Source organism: Botrytis byssoidea (assembly GCF_014898295.1).
Source record: "Botrytis byssoidea strain MUCL 94 chromosome Unknown BBYS_014, whole genome shotgun sequence".
NCBI classification, from domain to species: Eukaryota; Fungi; Ascomycota; class Leotiomycetes; order Helotiales; family Sclerotiniaceae; genus Botrytis; species Botrytis byssoidea.
Window position 1 is genome coordinate 676,265 of NW_024065855.1, and position 25,826 is coordinate 702,090.

Here is a 25,826-nt window from a genome sequence, read left to right on the forward strand (position 1 = left end):
TCATTTCGCGCCTAACAAAAGCACCGGACCACCATTGAGGAAGGAACATGCGTAAACCCAGAAAAAAAATAACCTCCACCAACTCTTCTTCCAAGATGCGTTTATGAACAACAACGATCTAATACATCTCCTTCCACTTCGCAACCTTCTCATCACCACCACCACAAACCTCTCTATAAACCTTCCCCAAAACCTCAAACATCTCATCCGTATTCTTAAACTCAAATTTTTCATGCGTACTCATTCTCAGCTCCAAATACGCTCTCGGTTTTTCCCCCAATCTGGATAGTACATATGCCATACGAATCGAAAAACGCGCGTCGCTATACGCTTTTAATTTTTCCTTCATCGCCTGCTCCCATTCTGTATAAGTGATTCCGATATATGGGGTTGGGTAGCGGGAATATCTGGGATTGGGGTTGAAGATGGGGGGGTCGGCGATTTGGATGATGTTTGCGTCGTAGCAGAGGTGATTGGCGGGATTCGGAGGGCTGCCTGGGTGTGGATTTGCTGCTGCGGACCAGGCGTCGATGGCGTCGGTTCGGAGATCGTAGGATGGGGTTCTGGTGGGTTTGAGATGTTAGTAAAGAATTTGGGGATTGTGTTGTTGGTGGATGTACGAACGTCATTGTGGGATACTCTTTTTGTGAATTTCGGTGCTATGGGAAATGTTTCGTTGTTTAAATTTGTAATTATTTGCTCTTGAAAGTTCATTGACAGAGGTCAAGTTTTCTACAGTGAACGTTGCAGTTGTGAATTTCAAACGACAAATCCACTTGCGACCAAGCTCTCATGTATTTCCAGGTTCCAGAGTGGGCTCTGCTTGATTTCTAGGTGACGTTCCCACCATGGACACAAGATCTGTTTTCGAAAGTGAATTCAAGTCATTATTTAGCCATGCTCGGGATGAATTCGGGTTCTATCATCAAATGTTCGACAAAAGTTCAAACTCTGGAGATATTGGGAATACCTACATTCAAAGGAGTATCTTTGGCTGAGACTGATTTATCAAAGGGTTCGTTGAGAATATTTAGGTTTAGTTTGAATTAGAGAAGATATCACTTTCCTTCAATATGTTTGATTCAACATACTATCAGCCCAGCATCTACTTTAACATAGTATCTCAATTTATAAATGCAATTTCAGCTCTAGAATACCTGATATACAGAGTATCAAATAAGAAAAAAAACACGATACTACCACTAACGCGATTGTGGTCTAATAATCACATCTACAACATCATGGATGCAAACGAATCAATGCAAGGTCTAAAGTAAAATAACATCTCGAATATAATTGAAAAGACTGATTCAATGTCAAGAGAGATGTTTATCCTGGAGACCTATGAGAGCAATGCAGTAACAATACCATTTGAGCTGTAACTATAAGACTTGAATTATGGATACCACTGCCTGAATAAGAAATCTTGATTCATAGAAATCAGAAGATCTCGCAAAAATTAAGAAAAGGACATTTCCGAAAGTAAAAACAAAAACGCGCAATGGCCTTAATTCCTCCAAGATACTAAAGCATCTTTCCATCTTTAACTCATCTACTTCTCTTCCGCTCATAACTCTCGAATAATCCTCCCGCAGCACCCTTACAACACAAAAAATCAAAGATCGCGCGAAGTAGGAATAACTCGACGAAATAAACACAAACTAGCATCACATGGTTTCACAGGGAATTCCGCCGGTGTAGAAGTAGACATGCTATTAGTCGATTCTACTCCATTCAATGCCGAGGATTGAGTTGTAACTGGCCCGATGAAGGTTGAAGGTATGGAGTTGCTTATACTGGAAGAAATTTGCGAAGAGGAGGAGGTAGAATCAACGCTTGAAGATTGGGATTGGGATTGAGATTGCGGTTGAGATTGTGAAATATCTAATGAGTTTATGGAGGACAAGGAAGATGCTGTTGAAGTAGTAGATTTTGAGACAGAAGAGGAAGTTTGGTCGACAATGGATGCGGAAGTTGGAGTTGCAGGAGAAGTTAATGAGCTGGAAGACGGCTCGTTAGAAACCGAAATCGAAGTCGAAATCACACTCGACGAAATACTGGATGAAGAAATCGATAAGGAAGTGGTTGCCAATGGAATTATTTGCGTCGTCGACGTCGGATTCGATATCGAAGCGCTAGAGGACACGGATGATATCGGCGAGGTAAACGATTGAGTTATCGGACTGGAGCTAGGAGACTCGAGTACTGAAAGAGAGGTAGAAGTAGATTTGGATCTGGTGAAAGTTATTGGAGAGTCTGGTACCAGAGTTGAACTAGATCCAGAAGATGTCGGTATTGAGGCTGAGGTAGAAGTTGCTGTCGTCGTAGATCTCATCGTAGTTATTGGCGTGTCTCCTACAAGACTCGATGTTTGCGAACTGGAGGAACTCGATCTTGTACTGGTACTTGAAGAGAGAGTAATCGAGAGAACAGTACTGGAGGTGCTATAAGAACAGCTTCCAGATGAGATGGCACTGATAGTGGTGTGAAATGCAGGTCGAGCCGTTGCACAGATCCCGACACTATTTTGACCCGAGCTTTGGTACACACCAATTGTTCCGTTTCCGCAGCAAAAATTGCTAGTACTAGCACCAATTGTGACCCTGTATTGTTGCCATGAGGTATCTGCGCATTTTCCAAGCGAATTGTAGCAATCCGTACCTTCAAAATGTTAGCTTTAAGATGTGAGTAGTAATCATAAATAACAAACTATCGTTGCAACAATAAGGTGCAGATCCGGTCCTTGTCATACAAGTTTGGCCCGTGGGACAATAATATCCAGTGGTTCCTGGACACACCGATTCTCCTGCAAGCTTTGCTACGCCTCCAAGAATGCTCGATAATGGGGTGTAGAGTGCGTATCCTGGACCAATTCCGCGTGAATCTGTACATCCAGAACTGCAAGCCCCCGGAGCATTAGCGGCAGTGAGGCAGTTGCAAGCATTTGCGACGGCACCAGAGCCTCCAAGTAGAGCGCAAACACCGCTGGAAAGCCCGTCAAGTAAAGGAGAGCCGACAGTTTTGAGTAGTGGGCACTGCACAGCTGACAAGACTGCCACAGCAAGATAACAAGCGTTTAAGGGACAGCACGACATTGTAGATAGCTTGGTATTCGTCAATGATGGGCGTTTGAGAATTTCTCAGAAAGAAAGAGCAGACAGTAAACTATTTCATAAAATTCCATAGCCGTGGAATGTTACCTCGATTCGGTGGTGTTTGTGCTGATCAGTCATAACTGAGGAGATGTTTAATTTGAAGTGCATGCTGTTTGACAACATACCTGCTCAGCTAGTTGGTAAATTCAGGTAGGTTGGGATGAGGATCAATTGCTCAACGAGAAAACAAGGGGAGCAGCAAGAAATGTACTGGTAGCGCCGTATAGGCAACACTATTTGTGATGCACAAACGCAAATGATGAGGCAGAATGGTCTAAGCTTACAGACATTGTGCGTCGGCACGCGGTTCCATTGAAGACAAGATGAAGAAGATAAATATCTCGTCCATGTCAGGTACTCTATCAAAGCCATTTGCTCTATCCAAATGCTTGATATTATGATAACCTGTCTGCTCCATCGGTTAACCACTAGTGTGGTCGAACATTAATGTATTATCAAACTATATTGCTTCTTAACACAAGACATTGGCTTTCCTTTATGAACAAGGGGTTAGTTTGGCCATCAGTTTGAAAGGGGCCAGCTAGAACCTAGACTTCGTATGCCTCAATAACTTGTATAAATTTATGAAAACGAAGATCGGTTAGCCGACTTTTCAGAGAGAGCAAGCAACTCAGCCTGGTTCAGTACTAAGCTCGAAGTATCAACATAGTCTTCCATATAGACTTACATTGTGCTAACGACAGAGCAATCCGACAATGGACTGCCAAGTATTGCATTAAGCCCCTCAACTCTATCCATGCGAATGGCGTTCTTGAGTCTACGATGAATCTCCTCTCAGTGTTCAGCTGGTGTTTTGGACCACCGTGGCTCAATAGAAATGCAATTGCTCGCCAATAATGTGAGGGCTGAGACATCTGCCACAAATTCTTTACGCGTGTAGACTTCGACATGAAAAATTCAAGAGCACTCGAGACGAGTAGTAGAACTATCTACTCTCCGTCTTCCAACAATGTTAGTGGGTAATGCAAATCGAGGTGGTTTACACATTTCCGGATATCCGCGGGGTAGTAAGGTATGTTCAATTGAAGGGCAATGATTGGACATTATGATAGTGGATCGTGAGAATGGGTTACTAATCCATAGAACGGGGGCGCGACGTCGGAGACTGCTGCTTTAAATATATTTGACTGTCATCCATTTTTGTGAGGGGTGTCATATTTCGATTGCATGAATATGATATAAGATTAACTAAGAGAGTGCATGAGTAAAAGGAGGGATCTCTTCGCCTTAGATCTGTCTTTCACTCGTATCAAAATGATAAAAGACTAATTTATCAGCTTATAATATCCTCAAACATTATACCCATCTAGGTATATAAATTTCATGAATCCTATCATCATCACGAAAGCGGCATCAGAAACATCCATTTCCGGATTAGTGTCCCCCATCATCCCGCGTGGAGGGGCAATGTGAAATTTCTTATCGATGGCGTTATCTCACGATAACAGCTATTGAGCAAAAAATCCCCAAGATACCATCAAACACCGAGAAGACGACGGAATTGGTAAGGAGATAGTTCGTTCTTTGCTTTTAGTCCTCTCTCTCTCTCTCTTCCTATCTCTATTGTTACAATTGAATGTTACCTAGTTATACTTAACATTTACTTCATACGTCTATGTATTTCTTCTTTCTTTGTATCTCATGCATCTTCATTCCTTGATCATATCTCTATGATAAGATTATTCCCTTTTACATCTTGTCACGATCATCATATTCCACACTGTAACATCAGTTGGGAGTTCACAGTGTCATCATGACTCCAATATCTCTTCTTACAGGTGTTGATGCAACATCTCATGTCCATCTGATAATTGGATGCAATCCATTAGCAGGAGCCAGATGTACGAAATCCGTTGAAGTAGGGGCAAAACCAATTCTCATTGCGTCTGAATCCTCCGAGTTACATTACACGTTACAAAAACGAATTGAAACTGGGGAAGTACAATGGCTGAAGAAGTCATTTGAAGATAACGACCTTATGGCCCTAGGTAGAGAAGAAATTGGAAGAGTAGTCGATGCAGTTTTTGTTACCTCTGGACCTCGAGATCCATTGAGTAAGTATAGTTATTTATTTATTTTTGAGACTACTCAGCTAATTGGTCTAGGTGCACATATCTCACAACTCTGCAAACGTAATCGCATACCTGTAAATGTCGCAGATGCATCAAATCTATGCACATTCTCCCTCCTTTCCACATACACCGATGGGCCACTTCAAATCGGTGTAACAACCAATGGTAGAGGTTGCAAACTTTCCTCTCGAATTCGTCGCGAAATAGCCTCCTCGCTTCCTAAGAATCTAGGAGAATCATGTTTACGACTCGGTACAATTCGCAGACGTATACAAGAAGAAGATCATTTAGCACATCTCACTGCAGCCGGAGATTTGGATAATGAAGAAGAAACAGATCAAAGTTCTACTTTCAACAAGCTTATTACGGAAGCAGATCTAGATGCTGCAAAGAGTAGACGCATGAGATGGCTTTCTCAAATATGTGAATATTGGCCCCTGCGTCGACTTGCATCAATAACCGATTCCGACGTCGACAGTGTCTTAAGATCTTACGCCACCAATCCATCAACTTCGGCTCCTCTTGACACATCAAACCTCGATTCCCGCGTCTCAAAACTCCCACAAATAATTCTGGCCGGTTCTGGACCCGGGCATCCTGATCTTCTTACTCGCGCAACCCACAAAGCCATTCTTTCTGCCGACATAATTCTCGCCGATAAACTTGTTCCGTCAGGCGTTCTCGACCTAATACCCCGTCGAACACCTATCCACATTGCGCGCAAATTTCCTGGTAACGCCGAACTAGCACAACAGGAATTATTGTCTCTCGGATTAGCTGGCCTTCAGGCTGGCAAAACTGTTTTACGATTGAAACAAGGCGACCCCTATATATATGGAAGAGGAGGAGAAGAGTTTGAGTTTTTCCGAAAGCAGGGATATGGAGATCGAGTTGTTGTTTTGCCTGGAATCACAAGCGCACTGAGTGCGCCACTGTTTGCTGGAATACCGGCGACACAGAGAAGCGTTAGTGATCAGGTACTCATATGTACTGGGACCGGCAGGAAGGGAAAACCTACCGTGCCGCCGCAATATGTTCCGACTCAAACTGTGGTATTCTTGATGGCGCTTCATAGAATCAAGGGATTAGTGGCTGATCTTACCACTCACGACTCCGAAGACGCGAAAGTGGTTGATGAGAATGGGGATGTTGATCAAAGTAGGAAGTTATGGCCACTGAGCACACCATGTGCAGTAATAGAAAGAGCATCATGTCCAGATCAAAGGGTCGTAAGAACTTCTTTACAATGGGTCGTAGATGCTATTGAAGAAGTGGGCAGTAGACCGCCTGGGTTATTGGTACTTGGAGCTGCATGCGAGGTTTTGTTTAATCAAAATTCTAGTAAGGAGGGGAGAAAGTGGGTTGTTGAGGAAGGATTTAAGGGGTTGGATGATTTAGGGCTAGGAGAAGTAGGGCTTGTAAGTTGCAGTGTCGAGGGTGAGAGGCCGGATGTTGTGAGGGGGGACAGTTTTGGGAGAGAATTGAAAGTTTAGGGGAAGAAACATGATACCATAGTTTTTGTGATACAAATTCATTCATACATTCAAAAACGTCTTCAGTGAAGCTAAACTTGAGAAGTTGATTTCACTACCTAAATATGTACCGCCACTAATTTTCAATAGAAGGATTTATACAGGACTCGAGCACAATCGAAGAGTGACGTGATGACTTCTCGCTAAAAATATGTATCTCCATTGCTATACACATCATTCTGGGTATATCCGCATTCCATCATCATCATCATCATCATCATCATCATCATACATCATGTACAAAACGCCGGGTTGGACATCTCCCTTTGGCGCTTGGGGCCATTCTTTTGAAAAGTACCGGACCCCTCCATAGTCTACACTCTCGTATCTTGTCCCTATAATGGCTCGAATTGAATCGACGACCTTGGCTTGGATCTGATTATGAAGTTTCCACAGAAACTATGGCAAGGGATAACGATTAGACATATCGATAAAATCCAACAGGACCAGCTCCTCAACCCCGATTCATATCCAATTCTCGATCTGTGCCATCGAAGCGTGCTAGAAAGCTTGCGATCAACTGTGCACTCTTCCTGCCCTTATCTGTATCTACCCATTCAAAATGTCTGTAAATCACTCATCATCAAAAGACGGCGGCGCAACACTCATCCTCAACTGCCTCTGTCGCTGCTGACTCTGCAGCCCCAATCTCTCCACCGCATACCCCAATCTCTCCTTCTTCTGTCTCAAAACCTTCAACCTCATCGCTTTCTCTTCATCTCCCCCTCCATTCCCAAAGGGACTTTTGTTCCCTTTATTCAACCCTATTTCCCAGCTTTTCTTGCGACTTAGTTTGCTGGCTTTGGAGGTGGGATTGGACATCGAATCGGAAGATTCGAGACGCCCGGAGAGAAGCTGGGAGCGCGCGATGAGCTGTTCTTCTTTGCGCTGGAGACGGGATATCAGGGATTCGGAGCGGGAGAGAAGCGTTTCGATAGCGGGCTCGAGTTCTTCGGCGAGGGAACGTTGGGCGGCGTGGAGGGTGGTGGAGGGGGTGAGTTCGAAGTGCTGGGGTGGGAGTGTTAGTTGGGGGTTGGAGATCTGAGTATGGTTGGAGAAGATAATAGATGGGAAGCTTACTCTTGTGGTACTCAGAACAGATTTCAGACGGGGAAAATCAGAAATACCGGAATCGAGGATGGAGATGCTGTTGTCTAGGGTACTTAAAGAGGCTCGTAGAGAAGCTACGGAAGAGGAAAGAAGAACGGATGGGTTTTGCGAATTCATTTTTGTAAATACTGCGAGAAGGCAAAACTGGGGTTGTGGGGTTGAGAGGGTTTATGGGCTTGATCTGGAGTAAATTGAGGATGTTGATGTTTGCGCTGGAAGACGCGATGGTTGCTGTGACAGGGATATTTACTCCTTGTGATTTTTTGGTGGGGTGAATGAAGGGTCACTGGGAGATATTTGTTACTACCAAGTAATTTATCAGCCTCACGATTTCTACAATTGAACGCTCCGATGGGTACTTGTACAGTGAGATAAAATTGATTAAACCTTCTCAAATGCAGATACCAAGATAAAATGCCGTTCAACTGATTCAATTTTTTATATCAATATTGCACTGCTGTGATTCATGAAATCGGATAGCAGCGGTCTTGTATATTACATAAGCAACATCGATTTGCAAGCATCCTTATCAGAAAATAATCTCAACATTTCAACAGTGAACATTTCTATTATCAGCATATCAAGTCGGGATATTCAAGATGGCATCGATGGTACCAAGATTCAGATGTCTAAATGCACCTCCATTGAGACAGGCATCAAGAAATATCCTTGCAATTCCCACCGCAGCTACACGTTCCTTCGCCACTGAGACAGATGCATCCAAGCCAGAACCTATCACGAAAAGACGTCCTACATACTTCAAAGACAAGATCAATGCCGTCCCATCGTTTTCCGAGTTTGTGGGCTTGCCAGATAAGCCCTTAACCCCCGATGATGCACTCGAATTGCGAACTGCGATGGTTGGGCCACCAGGAAAGAAGAGACAAATCACCAGATTACCTGAATGGTTGAAGACACCCATCCCCGACAATTCGAATTACAAAAAGATCAAGAAGGACTTGCGAGGTTTGAACTTACATACCGTGTGCGAGGAAGCAAGATGTCCGAATATTTCGGATTGTTGGGGCGGTGGTGATAAGAGTGCTGCGACTGCGACGATTATGTTGATGGGAGATACTTGCACAAGAGGATGTCGATTCTGTAGTGTTAAGACTGCAAAAACGCCAGCGCCATTGGATCCTCACGAACCGGAACACACTGCCGAAGCATTGTCGAGATGGGGTTTGGGATATGTCGTTTTGACATCTGTGGATAGAGATGATCTTGCAGATGGAGGCGCAAGACATTTCGCAGAGACGATCATGAAGATTAAGCAGAAGAAGTCGTCGATATTGGTTGAGGCTTTGACTGGTGATTATGCGGGAGATTTGGAAATGGTGAAATTGGTTGCGGAAAGTGGTTTGGATGTTTATGCGCATAACATGGAGACTACTGAAGAACTCACACCGTTTGTTCGAGATCGAAGGGCAAAATATAGACAAAGTTTGAAGGTTTTGGATGCAGCAAAGAAGGCTAAGCCTTCGTTGATTACGAAGACGAGTATTATGCTTGGGTTGGGAGAGACTGAAGAAGCATTGTGGCAAACATTGCGAGGCATGACATGCACGCCCGTCTTTAACAAACACAGTTCATTGCTAATAACTTATCATTAGATCTTCGAGAAGTCAATGTTGATGTCGTTACCTTCGGTCAATACATGCGCCCAACCAAGCGACACATGAAAGTAGAGGAATATATTACGCCCGAAGCTTTCGAGATGTGGCGTCAACGCGCGTTAGATCTTGGTTTCTTATATTGTGCCAGTGGACCTCTAGTGAGAAGTTCATACAAAGCTGGTGAGGCATTCATAGAGAATGTTCTCAAGAAGAGAAAGGGTGTAACGATATTGACTGATGAAGCGACCGGTATGGCTAAAGCGATTGTATAATATTATCACAGTCTTACAATTAATACTTCAACGTATGATAAGATGGGAACGGCGTTTGGGAGCTGTCTTTGGTGGCGGGAAGGTATAGATGACAATTGCATCTGGATACAGAATTAGATATTTGTTATAAACTGTAAAACTTTTTTCAACCAATTCATTCTGCTTTTTTCAATTCCCCGTTTCTTGTGTAGTGTTTTCTATATGTTTTCGGGTTTGGGAAGTTCTTTCGTTGAGTGAGGCTGGAAATCTTCGTTTCGGGTAATTTTGCCTCGAAGAATTGCCGGATTAGGCCTCTGAATTTGCGCAAACGAAAGTTTACCACCGCTAGGAATGAAGTCGCAGCAATTATACAAAAATAATGCGACTATAGAATGAGCATTCCCCTCCTAGTACCGATGCTCCTTTCCCAGCCTATCGATTTTACAACAAGAATCACCTCGGAAAATAATCGCCAATCAAAATGTATCTTCGACTTCCCTTTACCTCGCTTATCCTCAGCACATTTACCCGCAGCTCTCTCTCCCAAACTCCACCCTCCGATCCCGAATCGCACGCTTCTCATATCCTGCAAGAATGTCTTCAGGCGCGCTCCGTTCCCTATTCGAATGCTACTTCTCTGAACTGGGCCAGTTTGACTACTCCTTTCAATTTACGTCTGCAGTATACACCTACGGCGGTAACGTTACCGAAGACGCAGGAACAAGTGGGCAATAGTGTCATTTGTGCGGCGAAGGCGGGGTTGAAGGTTCAGCCGAGGGGTGGAGGTCATAGCTATGCGAGTTTTAGTATTGGCGGGCAGAATGGGAGTGTAGTGGTGGATATGAGTGGGTTTGATGAGATTTTGGTGGATCAGGGTGAGTTCTTGTTTATTGTTTTATGAGAAAGAGATGGGGTTTTGACGTGTTGCGATATAGAAACGTACATTGCGAAGATAGGCGCGGGTCAGAGATTGGGTAATGTGGCGTTAGGCATTCATGCGCAGGGTGGTAGAGCTTTACCGCATGGGACGTGTGCTGGTGTTGGGATAGGTAAGAAAGATACTCATGCTGAATTTGAACGATTATCATAAACCCATCCTGATCTATTAACCAGGCGGACATGCAACTCATGGTGGATATGGCTACGACTCCCGTCTCTGGGGACTAGCACTCGACACAATCGTTGGACTCGACGTTGTCCTCGCCAACGGCACATTTATTCACACAAGCGAAACCGAGAATACCGATCTCTGGTACGCATTACGAGGCGCCGCCGATGCTTTTGGCATCGTTACACATTTCTATATGCAAACACTTGCTGCACCAGCTGAAGTTACATATTTCACTGCCAATCTCTCATCTACGCTTTCCAGCGCCGAAAAAGTCTCTGCCGCGTTTTTGCAAACGCAAGATTTTGTTCTCAAGAGCCCTTTACTTACACCGAATATATCATTTGGATTTAACGTCAATAGCGCAGGCGGTCTTGCAATCACAGGAATGTGTACTTTTTGCGATCTTGCCCATTTCCGAGATATCGTTTTCCCGCAACTGGTATCCGGTTTCGATATCGATTCCCGGAATATCACAAATTTATCCTGGATCGATACACTCGCTACCCTCGCCGCACCTGATCCGCTGGCACAGCCTCTATTAAACTACGATTTACACGACACATTCTATGTCAAATCCCTCGTGACCAAGAACGAAAAGCCTCTCACCCTCAAAGCGGTCTTTGCATTTTTCTCCTACATCCTCTCTCATCAATCCCCCGAAATCCCCTACTTCTCCATCATCAATCTCTACGGTGCTCCCGGCTCCGCAATCGATAGCGGAGAGCTATCTTCCTCCAGTCATGCCGATATGGATGCGCTCTGGGTATTCCAGAACTACGGATACACGCCCTCTCATCTCCCACCGTGGGATAACCGTATCACAGAAGTCATTGAAGGGATGACCAATGCGGTTTTGGATGCGCAACCCATGGGGAATTTCTCGGGTTATGTAAATTATGTGGATCCGAATTTGTCGGCGGAAGAGGCAGCGGAGTCGTATTATGGGAATGCGACGTATGATCGATTGTTGGGGATTAAGACGGAGGTGGATAGTGGGTTTATTTTTTGGAGTAAGTTTCTTTCTTTTTTCTTTCTTTATCCTTGGGCTGGATCACGTGGTGATGTGGATGTGCGTGAAGATGTGTTTAGTGTGAGGAGAAATGTCTAACGAGAGTGTGTTTTAGATCCGCAAGCGATTGGGAATGTGGGCGTTTTGCCTGTGGGAGTTGGAGAAGAGTAATTGGGGGTGATTTGGATGAGTTTTGACTTTGCATTTTATGGTGTTTGGGGTTTGAGTTTTGCGTTACGGGTTGCGGACGTTTAGATGAAGTTGAATATAGATGGGTTTGAGACTGTAATTTGATGGCGGAGTAACAGCTTGTTGTAACTTTGTCAAAGTGCTATTCTTTTCTTTCGTGGCAATTTCTGGGGAAACTTTTCATGTGTAATTCCCTTTGATATTCCCTAAGCTCTAATTCTCATTTTAGTCATTTTCTGCTCCGTGTTATTTCATTGACTATGGTGCTCCCATTTATGATGAAAACTAGGGTCATGTAGTCATCGAGTGGCGTAATTGGCCGGTTGCTGAAGTAACTCCTCTTTATAGCCAGCTGTTGTATGCTATGATTCGAAGACATTCGAATTGAAACGCTTGTATTGTGACACGTCTCTGTCCTGGTGATTTAGAGCAGATATTCATCAATCTGGAGAACTATGAGAACCTCACGTGTTTACATCGGGTTCACAACCAAGAAGCTACAATTCACTTCCTCGAATCGAGTCAATCTACTTGACTCAATTAGTCATCTCGTTGATCTCAAAATGTTTCTTGGGACTGAGTAATCTCCATATTCAGATCTTACGTGCACATAAAGGTCCTCCTTTCCTTCGAAGAAATTCAAGGCTAAAATCTTCACAACCTTTCAGCTTCGTACAACCACTTCTGAAAGCTTTTGCATAATATTCTTACAGGCTAGCTCTAATGATCTGTGCTTGAAACATATTAAGAGTTCATTACATATTTCTCCAAGACAGTTCACAGGTTACACCTTAAGCACCTTGAAATGATGATCTTTAACAACAATGGAGCAAGTGACCCTCTTCAACAATGTAGGTTTTTTACACAATTTTATAGGACATTGAGCTGATGTTGATACCAAGTCAATCCCTCTACTCTCTCAGTAGACAACAAACAAAAAATAAACACAGAGCGGAAAGGCTACATCGAGCTCGCCCGATTTATCTTCGGGGATAACTGGCAGTTCACAAAGTATATCCTCACCTTTGTCTGTGGATATCTCTCCGATTCAGACCCATTGACATTGAAAGTCGTGGGTTTGTTAGGTGTTGGTACAGATCTGGCTTTTGCATACAGATCTGTCATATCTGGAAAGCACATGATGGGCGAATCTAGATATACATCCATGGAACAACAAATAAGTGAGAGCGATATATACGCGACGTTAGAGACTCTACGGTTCATGGCAAGAGTTATCAATTTTGAATATTGTAATCAAGATTCTTCACTTTCCATTCTGCCATAAACAGCGCTGATACCAATATCTTGCAGATCCACTTGATGATTCTATTCATACATTCATTGCAGAGTTTCAACACTCTGACTTTGTGGACGCAGTCTGGAGCGATTACCTTCTGGTACCACGGATATTAACCGGTCTGCAACAAACCCTCCCAGAGTGATCAAATTAATGAAGTCATTTTACGACGATGCTCAGTGGGAATTCATAAAACTCGCTATTGAGTGGGGCTTTGATCGATCATATTACACATGGGCAAAAGTCACTCGGCTCCACAAAGAGGGAATCAAAGTAGCCGAAGAATGCAGACGTCTACTTGCCTCTAAAAATATTGAGGAAGAAGAAGTAAATAGAACATTGCGTAATTATCTCGACGAGAATTGTTTCGATATCAACGAGGCTGATGTGGGAGCTACGTTGGATATTGTGCAGGCTTGGGATTACTATATGTCTCGTTAGTCCAACCCTTCCTTCATTTTATATTCATATCAACTTATTTGCTAATCTATCGCTTAGGTGATGGAGACAAGATTTCCAAATTCTTAGATGATGTCAGGAATGTTGACAAATATTAGAAAGCATGGTGAGAGATATGGTAATGCTTGGTGAGAGCACTGGTCTGCATTTGGTTTTCAACGCGAGACTTTATCGTATCAGAAATTCGTATTCTTTTATCATCAATGTCTCTCGATTAATTGTGAATATATCAATGGTTGGGATCTTACTTTGAATTATCTGCCACTTGTCCATGTTGACCAAACTCTCCTGGAAATGGTCCATGACAGACACACGAAATGACGCTCGCTAGTACTTTGCTGCCACTTTTTCTTCAATCTTTTACTTCTTTGTGATCCATATCCCATATCTGCGATCGGATTATATCCTCCCTACCCGCATTTGGTACAAGATACATATTATCGGGCAGTTCTTTGACCGATGAACATGTTGAATCATCTAGACTGATATCACTACGCCTTCAATATAATTTGTATATTCTCTATCATACATATACTCGGTCCGTGTCGATGCATGCACGTTATATCAAAAAATAGAATATTCAAGAGCTTTTAGCAGCCACCGAGATGACAGAATAGCAACTCAAGACACTTTATTAAAACTTGGCACTCATAAGTTCAAAGTTTCAAAAGTGGCAGGAAAGAAACGCTCAGGACTAAGGAACATATCATACAAGTTTGAAAATATTGTAGAATGATTGAATTCTCGCCGATGTTGATTAGCTTGACAGATCACCGAGCGAGCGCAGTCAACTCTCGCATACTTTCACCTGTAATCTAGTCTTCGAGACGTCATATAGTCTATCTTTCATGAGGGCATACTATATTGATAATGTTAATACCAATTCAGATTAGAAAACAATTCAAAGTTTTTGATTGCATCTACCTGGAGCTATACCATGATTTCAATGCAATCTGGTGCTGATAGACCCCATATTTTGTTCCAAAAATGTAAGGTTTATTGACATATCACTCGTGTATACGACAAGCTAATCAGCTCCATAATAGTGGTGGCATGTTAAGAAAGGACCAAAATATTTGTGAACTGATAGCCAAACATTTTGTCGATAGGTAAATGCGCGGGTAGCACTATTATCCAAATTGCACAAGTATTTTCGCAAGTGCTTTCACGAGTAGTTTCTTAGAACTCATGGGCACGCACTTCAAAAGATTCCATAAATCATGAGATAGCATATATCATCATTTCCGCCTTGCAATTTCTCCTCAATTAGGCATAAATCTTCATATATCACATGATAGCCAAGAAGCAGTAGACATCTAGTCTTTCATTTGTCTAAGTTCGCTTAAGGAATTAACGTACATGTATTGAATTAAACGACAACTTGAACATACGCCAATACGAAAACCAGTCACCGTGGCTCGACGGAGTCGTCGTTGACTGCACATCTACGGATCGAATAAAAAGTGATACCTAGAGGGAGTGCGCATCTGCTGTCCTTCTTGGCCTCGGCCAAGTTTCCTTGAAAAGTCTATAATTATTTTTTCCCCCTTTTGTTTTGGAGTTTTGTTTTAGCCCCACTGTTTTTGGTCTTGACAAGCGAGTTCTCGTCTCGAGTGTACTTAGTCCTGTCAAAGTATAGAATATCGTATATAATGGTTATTGGCTGATAGTATGAAGACTTGAGTCCACTCGAGTGATCTATATTTTAGAGTAATAATAAGGTATCAAACATTATGTCATTGAGTCTTGAAATTATTTCGTGGATGAATTGCTAACTTCAATGTCAGAGTTTGGTGTTCTTACTCCAGCTAGAGATTTTGAGATCTGGAGGATATTTATTTATCCTGACCTACAGAATTCCATGGAATGTTTAACCGTGAGACCAGATGAGTGTAAATGTTACTCCAGGTCTTGATTAGATGATCGTTGAATAGAATGTTTGAGATTGAAATTATTTCTTGTTTAAAAAGAGTAATGATGAAGAATGAATGTTACTCTAGGGATTAAATGATTCTTTTAATCCAAGAGTACAAGATACATTCTATGAAATTATTCTCGAAACTCAATAATACTAAATACCCTCTCAAGTACTGAAACTCATGAACTCGTTCGTATCTAGCTATATTTAGTCATGATTTTTCAGAGAGTTTATCCTATTCCATATAGTAATATCCAACCCATAGAGGGCAATTTGAATGACCGCAAGTCTTCCTTACCCTTTTTCTACCTTGAAATCCATCAAAGCTCTCATCTTGTCATGTAATATCGAATTTCGTTGATTGGCAGGACTTTGCAAACATGACCACCCAAAGAAGAAATCGGGATTCAATCAACTCAGGTCCAATGTTACGGTGAGACTAGCGAAATGAACATGGAAACAAAAACAGACCATTAATTTACAGAACTCTAAAGTATGAGAACGCGCTAACAGCTCTTTAGACAAAAACTCTCAGAAATAGATTCTACTCCGTTGGATAAAAAGTTAGGCGTATGAAATTCATCACATCAAGCATTTGATCGGGCGGTTTGACGATAGATTCAAAAACAAGAAAGACCAATCACTCATGATATGTTTTAATAGGGACCATTCGTCAAAAAATCAGTCAAGGAGGCAGACGAAACGTAGTTTCGAAAACGGGGAGAGTTGCGACGTAGATGTATGCGCCATGCTTTACGAGTGATGCGTATCTTATGTGTACAAGCTATGCCGGTTTTAAACTCTAGAAAAGTGTCAGTAAATCATATCTGTCATCCAGAATGACTGACAGAAAAGATAGACGAGTTTTAACAATCCTCATGCGCTTAAAACAGCGAGAGCTTGATTCATCTTACCTGGGCTAATGACTGCATTCAAGTTGCTAATATCTCCTCATCAAACAGACGTGTAAGTCAAGTATTATTTTCAGATCAACCCTATTAGGTCTTAAAATCGAGGATTTTGCGGGCAGAGGCCCTACGCGGAAAATGGGTAGAATTCAGGGAAGCAATACTGCCAAACAGGTATTCCGGAATAATCCGATCTTTAGTAGTAGTGAGTTCAACAAGGACGTTCATAAGTTCCGTGGGAACGGTTATTTAGATATGGTCGATTATCTCAAATCCACTAAGTTCCACAATTATCATCGAAAGTCACCCATACATTCGCAGAGTGAATAATCTACACAGTCACTTGGAGCAATATATGTATCGCAATTGAGGAGATATCTCTACACCAAGTCGAGAACCCTGCACCCTGACCGAGTTAGTTAACAGGTTGCTTGCACATCAACGAATAAAAATCAAAACACCTTAAGAACCTTAGGGTGACTATGCTGTTGGCCCCCCAGGGGGGGGGGGTTTGATTCAAATGTTCGTCCTCAATCTCAGCACCCATCTGGATTCCTTATATCTTTGTTTCGTTCTCAAATCTTTGTTCAATAAGAATTCTATCACTGCTCTTTGCAATTAATCGACCGCCTCTCACCATTCATCTATCACTACCTTTCTTCAAACATTTACTATCATTATTTAACCCCGTATTCTTCCATTCACCACCTTCCCTTCACCATTCTTTTGCTTTTTGGTTCCATTTTTGGTTCCCCGTCATGCATGCATATGCAACCAGCTTGCCTCAGTGATGACACATGTATACCCTTATTTTGGGTTTCGCACTCAACCTCAGAACGGAAATTTGTAACAAGTGGAAAATTGTAGGGAAAGTTATGATTGCATTTGAACATCATGGGAAGAATAATAAGATAAGTTTCACAGCTTTGATGCTGACTCTGTTTCTGTCAAAAGGCGCTCCAAAATCTTTCGAACGTAAGGCCAAACAGGTTCCACCAAGGAATGACGCAAATCATCAAGAACCAACCACTCAAGAGTAGTGAATCCTTGGCCACGGGCACGATAACGCTCAAGCACAGCCGCGAGAGCTTCAGATCTCGATAGGGGGACAAAGATGTCTTCCTTCCCGTGCAGCATATACAACCGTGTATTTTTCGCCCAACTCTCGGGTAGTCCATTTTTTTCTTGCATCTGTGCTATTGTTTCCAGCGGCGTCGCGGAAAACCCCGCCCATGTAATAATGGCTGCAAGGTTCGCGGCCTTTCTTCGAGTGAGCAAGAAAAGATACAAAATTGAAGCGCCCTGACTGTCTCCCATGAATACTATTCTGTTCGCAGGCGTACCCATTGCAACCTCCGTATCAATGAGATGCTCAAAATAATCAAGCGAAACCTCAATATCACGCACATCAGAATGATGCTGTCCAAACTCATCGGTCTTCAGAGGATCCCCTGCCGAAGGAACAGGCTGATCAATATTATACCAGGTATACTTTCCAGGGGAAGGCCAGATATTTGCCAGACCTTCCGGGATAACGATCTTGACATTTTGAAGTATGGGCGATTTATGGACATGATATGCGACAGATAATCTGTTGGGAGGATGTTGATTGAACTGGTCTGCTGACCAACCATAACCATGCAGAAAGATGATTGTAGCAGGTTGAGTCGGTTCCATAGCACTTTTGGGGGGAAATATGGTGATTGGAAACCTGCGCTGATTTTCCGAGGACATCTTGCTAATCTCGAGCTCAGAAATGCCTCTGATTATCGAGGCAGTTCGTTGTACTGTCAATCACTTTCTCTGTGAAATAATAGTGGTGATAACTTTGAATATTACTACAGGATTTGAGAACGAAGCTTAAGCCACCTCACACACTAGATACTACGTCTACGTCTACTACGACGCTTAACGTGAAGTAAGCTTACATAAGCGAGCGAGCCAATCTGCCAATCTAAATCACAGACCGAAAACCACAGTTTGCCTTAGACATAACTACCTAGGTTTGTTTACTTTGGACCATTTTACCAAAAAACGGGCGTAAAAGAAGCAATACACATGCTTTCACATTCAATCGAGTTGATGATCACACTCTGTGATACAATCGCCTGATCGGAGCTCAAAATTCATGACTTATGGCCTCACTTGGACCGAGTATTCTCACGTCTCACGTCTCACGAAGGATTTGTAATCTTTTACATAGGTGAATTCGCAGCTACATATATTTTCGACAACAACCCAAATCCATAGCTGTCAGCTGAAGCGTCGTTCGCCAACAGCGATGACCATGCACCAGAACAAGTGCACACTGACTCAAGATATAGTAACTAATAAGGCAGTTCATCCACATGCGCAATCATGTGGGAAAGCACAAGTTCGTTATGCAACTGTTATCGTGAGTGTCGACCGTTGAGTTCCCAATAAATATCTTCCTTCTTACGGTTCAAGGCATGGTACGTTGCAGTCAATTTGTCGATTTTCTTATTCGTCCTCCTAAGTTCGTCAACCAGGTCTTCGTGATGATTGCGATTATTCGAGTTGTAGAATATCTCCTCTACCGTATCCTCCCAGATTGTCTCCATCAATTCCGTTGCCTTTAGATCTCTAAGCATGATTGTAAGCTCGATGCAATCATAGACCATTTCCTTTATAATCAAAACAGGAGCATCGACTTTGTGATGCACGGCACAATGTCTTTTCTGCGCGATCCTACAGAGCATATCCTTGAACTCTCGGACACTACAACGAAAAAGGTATAAATGAGCTTCATTTATCTGAACATTTCGCAATACTTTATGGAATTCCTGGAGTTCAGCGTGGCCCGCTTTGTACCACAATAAAGCGCAGAACAGCTTCCCATAACCGTATCTTTGAGCCCAATGATACAACGTTCTTACCATACAATGATGGGTATCATCCAAAATTCTTTGCTGTATGTCGAGGTTGAAAAAAAAGCACCATTTCGTGTCGTGGTACGCGATAAGAACCAATGAATATGTATTCCGAAGTGGGCGATATCATTTTTGAAGCCTTGACTTTACACACAGATAATATCAGAAGAAGACTAAACAAATGCTCAAACCACGCAACGTACCATAATCGCCACCAGTATTGATGCCGAATCTGTTATGAGCTTCGTAAGATCCACCGAGATCGTGGGTCCTTCTTCTCTGGTTGGCCCTCTCAGGACTGGGGGTGTTGCGGCGACGCTTACGAGACTGATCCGGTCTGGTCGCGCGACCTCTCTCTCTTTGATCTGGTAACCGATATGAATTGGCAGGACCATGAGGCAGTTTTTGATTGCGATAAAGTCGTGCCAGGTCTTTGTTTTGTGCCACTAGTTCTTGCGAGCTAGTTGAACGCTTGTCATTTTTTCCAGGGTTTTTTGTTGCCTCGTCTGTATCTACCTGTCCCTCTTCATATTCAGGATCTTTTATGGCTAGTAATGCCGTTGAATTTCTTCCACTTATAGGCTTGATTTCTCTGCAAGTACGATCCAAATCCAGCGCAGGTTCGTCTTTTGACTAGGGATGATTAGTCAATTTCGCATTTTCATGATCTGCCGACATACGTTCTTCTTCTCAGTCAGCCCGAAAGAATCATGTAGCAGAGAGGATTCATCCTCGTTCTTTTCAATAGCATTCACAACTTCTTCAGTCTTGCCTGTGTCCTTGAGCGTGGCTGGCACAAACCAGTCTGGTTGAAGATCTTTGAGCACCTCGACTTTCTTCTCATACCACCCTTCTTGTATTACGCCTTTGAGCAAGTCCACAATCTCTTCGACCGTGAGATGGCCTAACCAACATGATGTTCTTATTTGATTAGCTTGAACAATTATTCTGAGTTGGTCTATTTCAAGGGTAGGTCCATCACCGCTGTCAACAAGTTTCTCAAACATCAAGAATGCCATCCTCTTATGAAGTTCCACCACCGTATCATTTCGAAGCCATGGGGATAGGTTTGCAGGCCCCGTCATCATCGTTCCGGCTGACATGTTCACAACAATCGTACACAATGATATCTTCGAAGGTAATAGAAACATAATTGCTAATTGACAGTCGAAAAAAATTCTATCGTTAAGTCGCGGTTTGAGTTACTTGCGCCTTTGCTTTTGCAATTTCTTTCAATTTGATTTGTGTGCGTTTATTAGCCACTGGGCATTCGCTCAAAATGAGTGATTCAAAATTGATAGTTAAATGATGGCGAGTGGAAATGCCTAAAAGAGAATGAAAGCTTTACTGCCATTAATCTATCCCCATTTATTCATCATACCTCAGAATCAAACTAGACCACTGAGCATGTTGAAGTCGCAGATGAAAACTTATTCTTCAATCTATTGACTATTTCATAACGTTGAGAGTAGAGCATTGTTGGTGAGGCTTCAATTGAAGATGACTTCTAGCTAGATGAGTTTCGGGCCATGTTCAGGAGCTTGGTTCCATCTACTAAGTCTCCGAGGCTCTCACATAGCACTCTGTCAAATTCACTCAGAAGGCAAGCAAAGCATCCATCGACATTCCCATGCATAGCAACCATATCTAACTCGTATCTTGTGAGAAAAGTATTGGGATTGGATAACGAGTTACATGCCATCGGTGAAGCCGAAAAGAAAGAGTTCTGATACATGATCCGATCTGAGGTTGTATCTTTTATCTGATCAGGCGCAAGGCTTTCGAATCTATAGAGAATTGTATCTCATCTGAAGTCTTTGATATCGCAGAGGTCGGTAGAAGATTAGCGCACGTGATTAAGGAAGTCAATGATCAAATTCAACTCCCTACAAACGATACTAGAGAAGATTGATCAAGTTCATGTATCGAAGCGGAAGTGAAAGCGATGGAGAAAGGCTTCTATGCGAAGATATCACTCGCAAATTTGAAGCTTCCTTTGCCTTCTTGACTCTTTTTGTGAACTAAGTTGCCGTTCATCATCGTCAAAACGCCAGATAATTATGATAGCTAGCCGGTCCGTTTAGCCAGAAATACCAAGAAGCGTGGTCATGGCTTTTCGAGATAGTTCAAAGCGAAGACTCGAAGAAGGCATATCGACGCTGTTGGTACTCATGGTGGACTGGAAGACATGGTTCTCGTGTCTTATAACCATTATAATGCTTCCCATACATACCTATCAAACTAGCATATGTCGTTAGTACGCAGATCTGAAATGCCTTATCTCCCCTTCAGATCACTTTGAACCACGAAACCTCTACCATTTGGAGGAGAAGATATCGTAGCTGTGAATTTCAAGGTCAGGTCCTTCGTGATCCACCTAGTCTCACGAAAGAAGCACATGTCATATTTGACACTGACAGCCCAAATATTAGCTAGCGATGTGCTCCGAAGGCAATTTAATCTGGTCTATCTTTCGCCTAGGCTTGAAATAAAACCAGATCATTAAAGGTTACGCGATATCAATGTATCAATACAGCACCTAATGAGGTTACAGAGTTTTGTTCAGAGCATCAGCCATTCACCATTAACAGCGCTATCTATGAGCATACTTAGAGTTGACAATGACCTGATGCCGCCGTGGAACGCAGGAGCCTTCTATTTGTGCCGAGGGAATATCTCAATAACAGTAAAATGGGCTTGATGCTGTACTTCCTAATAAGAGTGAACTATGGGACTTCTATGACAGAAGGAGTTGGCGGAAGGATAGAATCAGTACTGATTTAGCCATGGAAACATGATTTTATGGAATATTGTAATGCAACATCCATGATAATACTTACCTCGAAGTAAGGATGTGGTATTATGCAAAGCGAAAGGGCAGACTCGATATATCATGGAGCAAGAGGGGTATCTGTATTTGGTACGAGTCTTGTGTAGTAAAGAAATTTAAAGTTTGAGATTGCTGTATCAGACAAAAACTGCCGAAACAAGATACATGAATTGCCACATTTTAATGTCTTCCCTTTCACGTTGTCAAGGCCGGGGATGGCTATGATATGGTATATTTGTGACACAAGTCCCTAGATATGATTTGAGTATTTAATTATGCTTGCTACTTCTCTTCACGATATTAAGACCCTCAATCTCAACCATCTCCCCACTCTTCATTGCCACTCTCACTGCCTCACACACTACCATCGCACTCAAACCCTCTTCCCCACTACATACTGGTTTCTTACCTTCCTTTACTACCTGGACCAAGTGTTTGATCTGCTCATCAAAAGGTTCAATCTCCGTGTTAACCTGAATTTCTTCTTTCTTCAACTCATCGTTCCACGCCTTCTCCCCTTCTCCAACTTCATAACTCCACCTTGTCAAATCAGGCACACTTATACCTCCTCTTGTCCCCAATATTCGATAGAACCCACCAGCACCATTCTCCTTACCTACCTGAGGGACTGTAGGATTTTCCCCAGTACAAGCTTCGAAATTCCATGGAGAAGGAACAGTATCGCTTAGCAGGAATGTTCCTACTACTCCACTCTCAAATCGCAATATCATCGCCCCACCTTCTTCAGCATCAAAGCCTCTAGTCTTCTTACTCCCAATAGCAGACACCATAGTAATCTTGCCTAGTAAGTATTGTAACAGATCAAGTTCATGTATCAAATTAATGAGCACCACGCCACCGCTCTCACCATTTCTTCTCCATTCTCCAATGCCGTCAAAATATGACGAGGACTTTTTCAACGCCCATATACCTTGCACACCAATTATCTGACCAAGTACTCCAGAATCAATCTCATTTTTGGCAGATATAAGATAGGGTTGAAGCGTTGGTGATGGCCGACTAGCATGGTAGCATCATGTTCTTTTACAATGGACAATAATTTAGTGCCCTCTTGTATGGATGTCGAGACGGGCTTTTCCACCAGAACATACTTTATGCCAGCTTCGATTCAAGAAATGGCTATATGAACGTGGGTATGGTTTGGGGTGCAGATTAGGACTGTCGTTGGTAGCGGAGAGGATGAGAGCAGGGAGGGAAGCGAGGAGTAGTAGGTAGTCGACAGGGAAGTCGCAATCTGGACGGCATGTGGAGCAGGATCTGTGAGGGAATGCAAAGTTGCCTGTGGGTTTCGAAGAATCGATTGTGCATGCCGAGGACCGATTAGACCGGAACCTATGATAGCAATGGAGATTGGTTGTTCTGTAGATGCTGAAGCTATTGTTTATGAGTATGAGATAGTGTTATTGAGCAGAGCAATGATGTGATGCGACTCAACTAGCAAGTGCAAACCTACCTATTTACCTACCTATCCGACTCCTTGTTTGCTTGTTTACCACCCCGCCAGACTCTCTCTATCCTCATGCAATTGAACATGTGCCGAGGGTGCGTCCTTCGCGCAGGTAAATGCGGCGGAGAAATCCGATGCGCCGCCAAGCTGACTAATATGAACGTCAACATCGGCTAGCATCGCACATTAATCCCAGCTCCCCGCAAATCTTGGAACCATGAGGCTTTTGCGGCAATGTCTTTAGCCGTATTTGACGGACAATTCTTTTAACGCATGAATTAGCCATGAAACAGTCAAATGTTTTTGATCGTACGCCTGTTTTTCTAAAATTCTTATCCATTCGGGAAGGGAATAAAAGATAGTAGTTCTATCTCAATGGGAAAAGATATGAGATGTGGACCTTATCAGGGAGGTGGAATGCACTGGCCCTATACTTGACTGTGTCAATCTCAATCTCTGCTTGATTATTGATGTAACTTTGTGACTTGCTGCATATATTGCTATCACTTCCATATCTCTCCGAGGTTGATTGTTCTCTTAGTTGATTGAACTCAAACTCTCTATATCTCGTCATATTGCTCTTCACTATTGTCGCCTTTCAGTTGTATCGTGTTGCGTTGCATATAACTAGTAATTTATATTCATATTATTATCGCATCTACGTAAAACAAACATCAAAATGTCTTTCAAACCAGCAATTGCAAGCATGTCCCTCGGGCGCTGTTTTGCTCATCATAGTCTCGAACAAAAATTCAAAGCCGCCAGAGATGCAGGTCTCTCTGGTATTGAAATGTGTAAGAACGTCACCCCTTTCACCACCACAAAAACTAAACTCTTCCATAGTTTACGAAGATCTAGCCGACCTCGCCTCCACTCTACCTTCTCACCCATCACCCTCATCTCATATTCACGCCGCGCAATATATTCGCTCCCTCTCCTCATATTATGGTCTTCCCATCATAGCTTGCGGGCCCTTCTTTTGTCAAGAGGGATCCCTTTCCTCTTCCGCTAAAAAGTCTAAACTTCAAGAACTAAATCTCTGGTTCCAAGTTTGCCGTATACTAGGCACAGATATCATTCAAATTCCCTCCACATTTACTTCCTCATCCGGCATCACCCCTTCCATATCACAAACGGTCTCCGATCTTCGCGAAATTGCCGATTTGGGAGCTGCCCAAAAACCACCTTTCAGATTCGCGTTTGAAAATCTGTGTTTTGGTGCACACATTGATACGTGGAGTGGAGCGTGGGAAATCGTAAAGGGTGTTGATAGGGAAAATTTTGGATTGTGTCTAGACACATTTAATATCGCCGGGCGCGAATTTGCTGACCCCGCCTCTCCTTCGGGTACTGTACCCGATGCTCAAGCGACATTCAAGAAAAGTTTGGAGAAGATGGTACAGACTATTGATCCCAAGAAAGTTTTCTACATCCAGATCGTTGATGCAGAACGCCTGGCTAAGCCGCTGGTTGAAGGCCACGAGTTTTATACCGAGGGAATGAAAGCACGAATGTCGTGGAGCAGGAATTGTAGGTTATTCCTGGGAGAGCAGGATAGAGGGGGTTATCTTCCCGTAATGGATGTTTTGACAGCTATTTGTGATGGTTTAGGATATAAGGGTTGGGTGAGTTTCGAGTTATTCAATCGAAGCTTGGTGGAGAAGGGCGATCATGTTCCAAGAGAACATGCTGAGAGAGCTGTCAAAAGTTGGGAATTCGTTTGTGAGGAGATGAGGTGGGAAAATGTGTGTGCTAATGTTAACGAAAGAAGGGCAGAGAGGGAGAGAAGAGGGGAAATTGGAACTGGCGTTATGGCTCGCTTGTAATTTTTGGATATATGGTGTAGATGTACGATTTGCATTAGACGGCGCTTGGCGGGATGGCAACATTTTACATCACGGCGGTAAATATACATAGTACATAATTTGTACATATCCAATGTGATTGTCGGTTAGCAATTATTATATCTTCCGCTATTAACATTGAATT

The 25,826-nt window shown here is 42.8% G+C and overlaps 12 protein-coding genes across 12 annotated transcripts; 5 read left to right on the forward strand and 7 right to left on the reverse strand.

The window, feature by feature from the left end:
• Positions 1 to 118: 118 nt before the first annotated feature.
• Positions 119 to 629, reverse strand: EAE97_007360 (uncharacterized protein; the record flags this gene model as incomplete). Its single annotated transcript, XM_038877875.1, has 2 exons — positions 119 to 563; positions 625 to 629. The coding sequence occupies 2 exons, from the start codon at positions 627 to 629 to the stop codon at positions 119 to 121; spliced, it is 450 nt and encodes a 149-aa protein (XP_038731360.1).
• A 986-nt stretch (positions 630 to 1,615) lies between these two features.
• Positions 1,616 to 3,095, reverse strand: EAE97_007361 (uncharacterized protein; the record flags this gene model as incomplete). Its single annotated transcript, XM_038877876.1, has 2 exons — positions 1,616 to 2,661; positions 2,711 to 3,095. The coding sequence occupies 2 exons, from the start codon at positions 3,093 to 3,095 to the stop codon at positions 1,616 to 1,618; spliced, it is 1,431 nt and encodes a 476-aa protein (XP_038731361.1).
• Positions 3,096 to 3,703: 608 nt separating this feature from the next.
• EAE97_007362 (uncharacterized protein) lies at positions 3,704 to 4,066 on the reverse strand (the record flags this gene model as incomplete). Its single annotated transcript, XM_038877877.1, has 2 exons — positions 3,704 to 3,726; positions 3,844 to 4,066. The coding sequence occupies 2 exons, from the start codon at positions 4,064 to 4,066 to the stop codon at positions 3,704 to 3,706; spliced, it is 246 nt and encodes an 81-aa protein (XP_038731362.1).
• A 595-nt stretch (positions 4,067 to 4,661) lies between these two features.
• Positions 4,662 to 6,791, forward strand: EAE97_007363 (uncharacterized protein). Its single transcript, XM_038877878.1, has 2 exons — positions 4,662 to 5,230; positions 5,282 to 6,791. The coding sequence occupies exons 1-2, from the start codon at positions 4,930 to 4,932 to the stop codon at positions 6,739 to 6,741; spliced, it is 1,761 nt and encodes a 586-aa protein (XP_038731363.1). The 5' UTR covers positions 4,662 to 4,929; the 3' UTR covers positions 6,742 to 6,791.
• Positions 6,792 to 6,806: 15 nt separating this feature from the next.
• On the reverse strand, positions 6,807 to 8,235 carry EAE97_007364 (uncharacterized protein). Its single transcript, XM_038877879.1, has 2 exons — positions 7,861 to 8,235; positions 6,807 to 7,788 (listed from the first exon to the last, which is right to left on the reverse strand). Exons 1-2 carry the CDS (start codon positions 8,005 to 8,007, stop codon positions 7,354 to 7,356), a joined length of 582 nt encoding a protein of 193 aa, XP_038731364.1. The 5' UTR covers positions 8,008 to 8,235; the 3' UTR covers positions 6,807 to 7,353.
• Positions 8,236 to 8,489: 254 nt separating this feature from the next.
• Positions 8,490 to 9,778, forward strand: EAE97_007365 (uncharacterized protein; the record flags this gene model as incomplete). Its single annotated transcript, XM_038877880.1, has 2 exons — positions 8,490 to 9,444; positions 9,504 to 9,778. The coding sequence occupies 2 exons, from the start codon at positions 8,490 to 8,492 to the stop codon at positions 9,776 to 9,778; spliced, it is 1,230 nt and encodes a 409-aa protein (XP_038731365.1).
• A 460-nt stretch (positions 9,779 to 10,238) lies between these two features.
• Positions 10,239 to 12,048, forward strand: EAE97_007366 (uncharacterized protein; the record flags this gene model as incomplete). Its single annotated transcript, XM_038877881.1, has 4 exons — positions 10,239 to 10,632; positions 10,693 to 10,806; positions 10,871 to 11,878; positions 11,993 to 12,048. The coding sequence occupies 4 exons, from the start codon at positions 10,239 to 10,241 to the stop codon at positions 12,046 to 12,048; spliced, it is 1,572 nt and encodes a 523-aa protein (XP_038731366.1).
• An 826-nt stretch (positions 12,049 to 12,874) lies between these two features.
• On the forward strand, positions 12,875 to 13,920 carry EAE97_007367 (uncharacterized protein; the record flags this gene model as incomplete). The annotated part of the gene is made up of 4 exons (XM_038877882.1): positions 12,875 to 12,917; positions 12,969 to 13,284; positions 13,444 to 13,799; positions 13,862 to 13,920. 4 exons carry the CDS (start codon positions 12,875 to 12,877, stop codon positions 13,918 to 13,920), a joined length of 774 nt encoding a protein of 257 aa, XP_038731367.1.
• Positions 13,921 to 17,566: 3,646 nt separating this feature from the next.
• EAE97_007368 (uncharacterized protein) lies at positions 17,567 to 18,382 on the reverse strand (the record flags this gene model as incomplete). Its single annotated transcript, XM_038877883.1, has 1 exon — positions 17,567 to 18,382. The coding sequence occupies one exon, from the start codon at positions 18,380 to 18,382 to the stop codon at positions 17,567 to 17,569; it is 816 nt and encodes a 271-aa protein (XP_038731368.1).
• A 1,319-nt stretch (positions 18,383 to 19,701) lies between these two features.
• Positions 19,702 to 20,642, reverse strand: EAE97_007369 (uncharacterized protein; the record flags this gene model as incomplete). Its single annotated transcript, XM_038877884.1, has 2 exons — positions 19,702 to 20,172; positions 20,220 to 20,642. 2 exons carry the CDS (start codon positions 20,640 to 20,642, stop codon positions 19,702 to 19,704), a joined length of 894 nt encoding a protein of 297 aa, XP_038731369.1.
• Positions 20,643 to 22,638: 1,996 nt separating this feature from the next.
• Positions 22,639 to 23,923, reverse strand: EAE97_007370 (uncharacterized protein; the record flags this gene model as incomplete). Its single annotated transcript, XM_038877885.1, has 2 exons — positions 22,639 to 23,389; positions 23,856 to 23,923. 2 exons carry the CDS (start codon positions 23,921 to 23,923, stop codon positions 22,639 to 22,641), a joined length of 819 nt encoding a protein of 272 aa, XP_038731370.1.
• Positions 23,924 to 24,516: 593 nt separating this feature from the next.
• Positions 24,517 to 25,663, forward strand: EAE97_007371 (uncharacterized protein; the record flags this gene model as incomplete). The annotated part of the gene is made up of 2 exons (XM_038877886.1): positions 24,517 to 24,631; positions 24,681 to 25,663. 2 exons carry the CDS (start codon positions 24,517 to 24,519, stop codon positions 25,661 to 25,663), a joined length of 1,098 nt encoding a protein of 365 aa, XP_038731371.1.
• Positions 25,664 to 25,826: the final 163 nt, after the last annotated feature.

What these genes read in the sequence shown, in the direction of transcription:
- EAE97_007363 (XM_038877878.1), top strand. Translation starts at nt 4,930, where the DNA reads ATGACTCCAATATCTCTTCTTACAGGTGTTGATGCAACATCTCATGTC. An exon ending in TGGACCTCGAGATCCATTGA is followed by an intron (nt 5,231 to 5,281) that starts GTAAGTATAGTT and finishes TAATTGGTCTAG; the next exon opens with GTGCACATATCTCACAACTC.
- EAE97_007364 (XM_038877879.1), bottom strand. Translation starts at nt 8,007, where the DNA reads ATGAATTCGCAAAACCCATCCGTTCTTCTTTCCTCTTCCGTAGCTTCT. An exon ending in CTGTTCTGAGTACCACAAGA is followed by an intron (nt 7,789 to 7,860) that starts GTAAGCTTCCCA and finishes CTCCCACCCCAG; the next exon opens with CACTTCGAACTCACCCCCTC.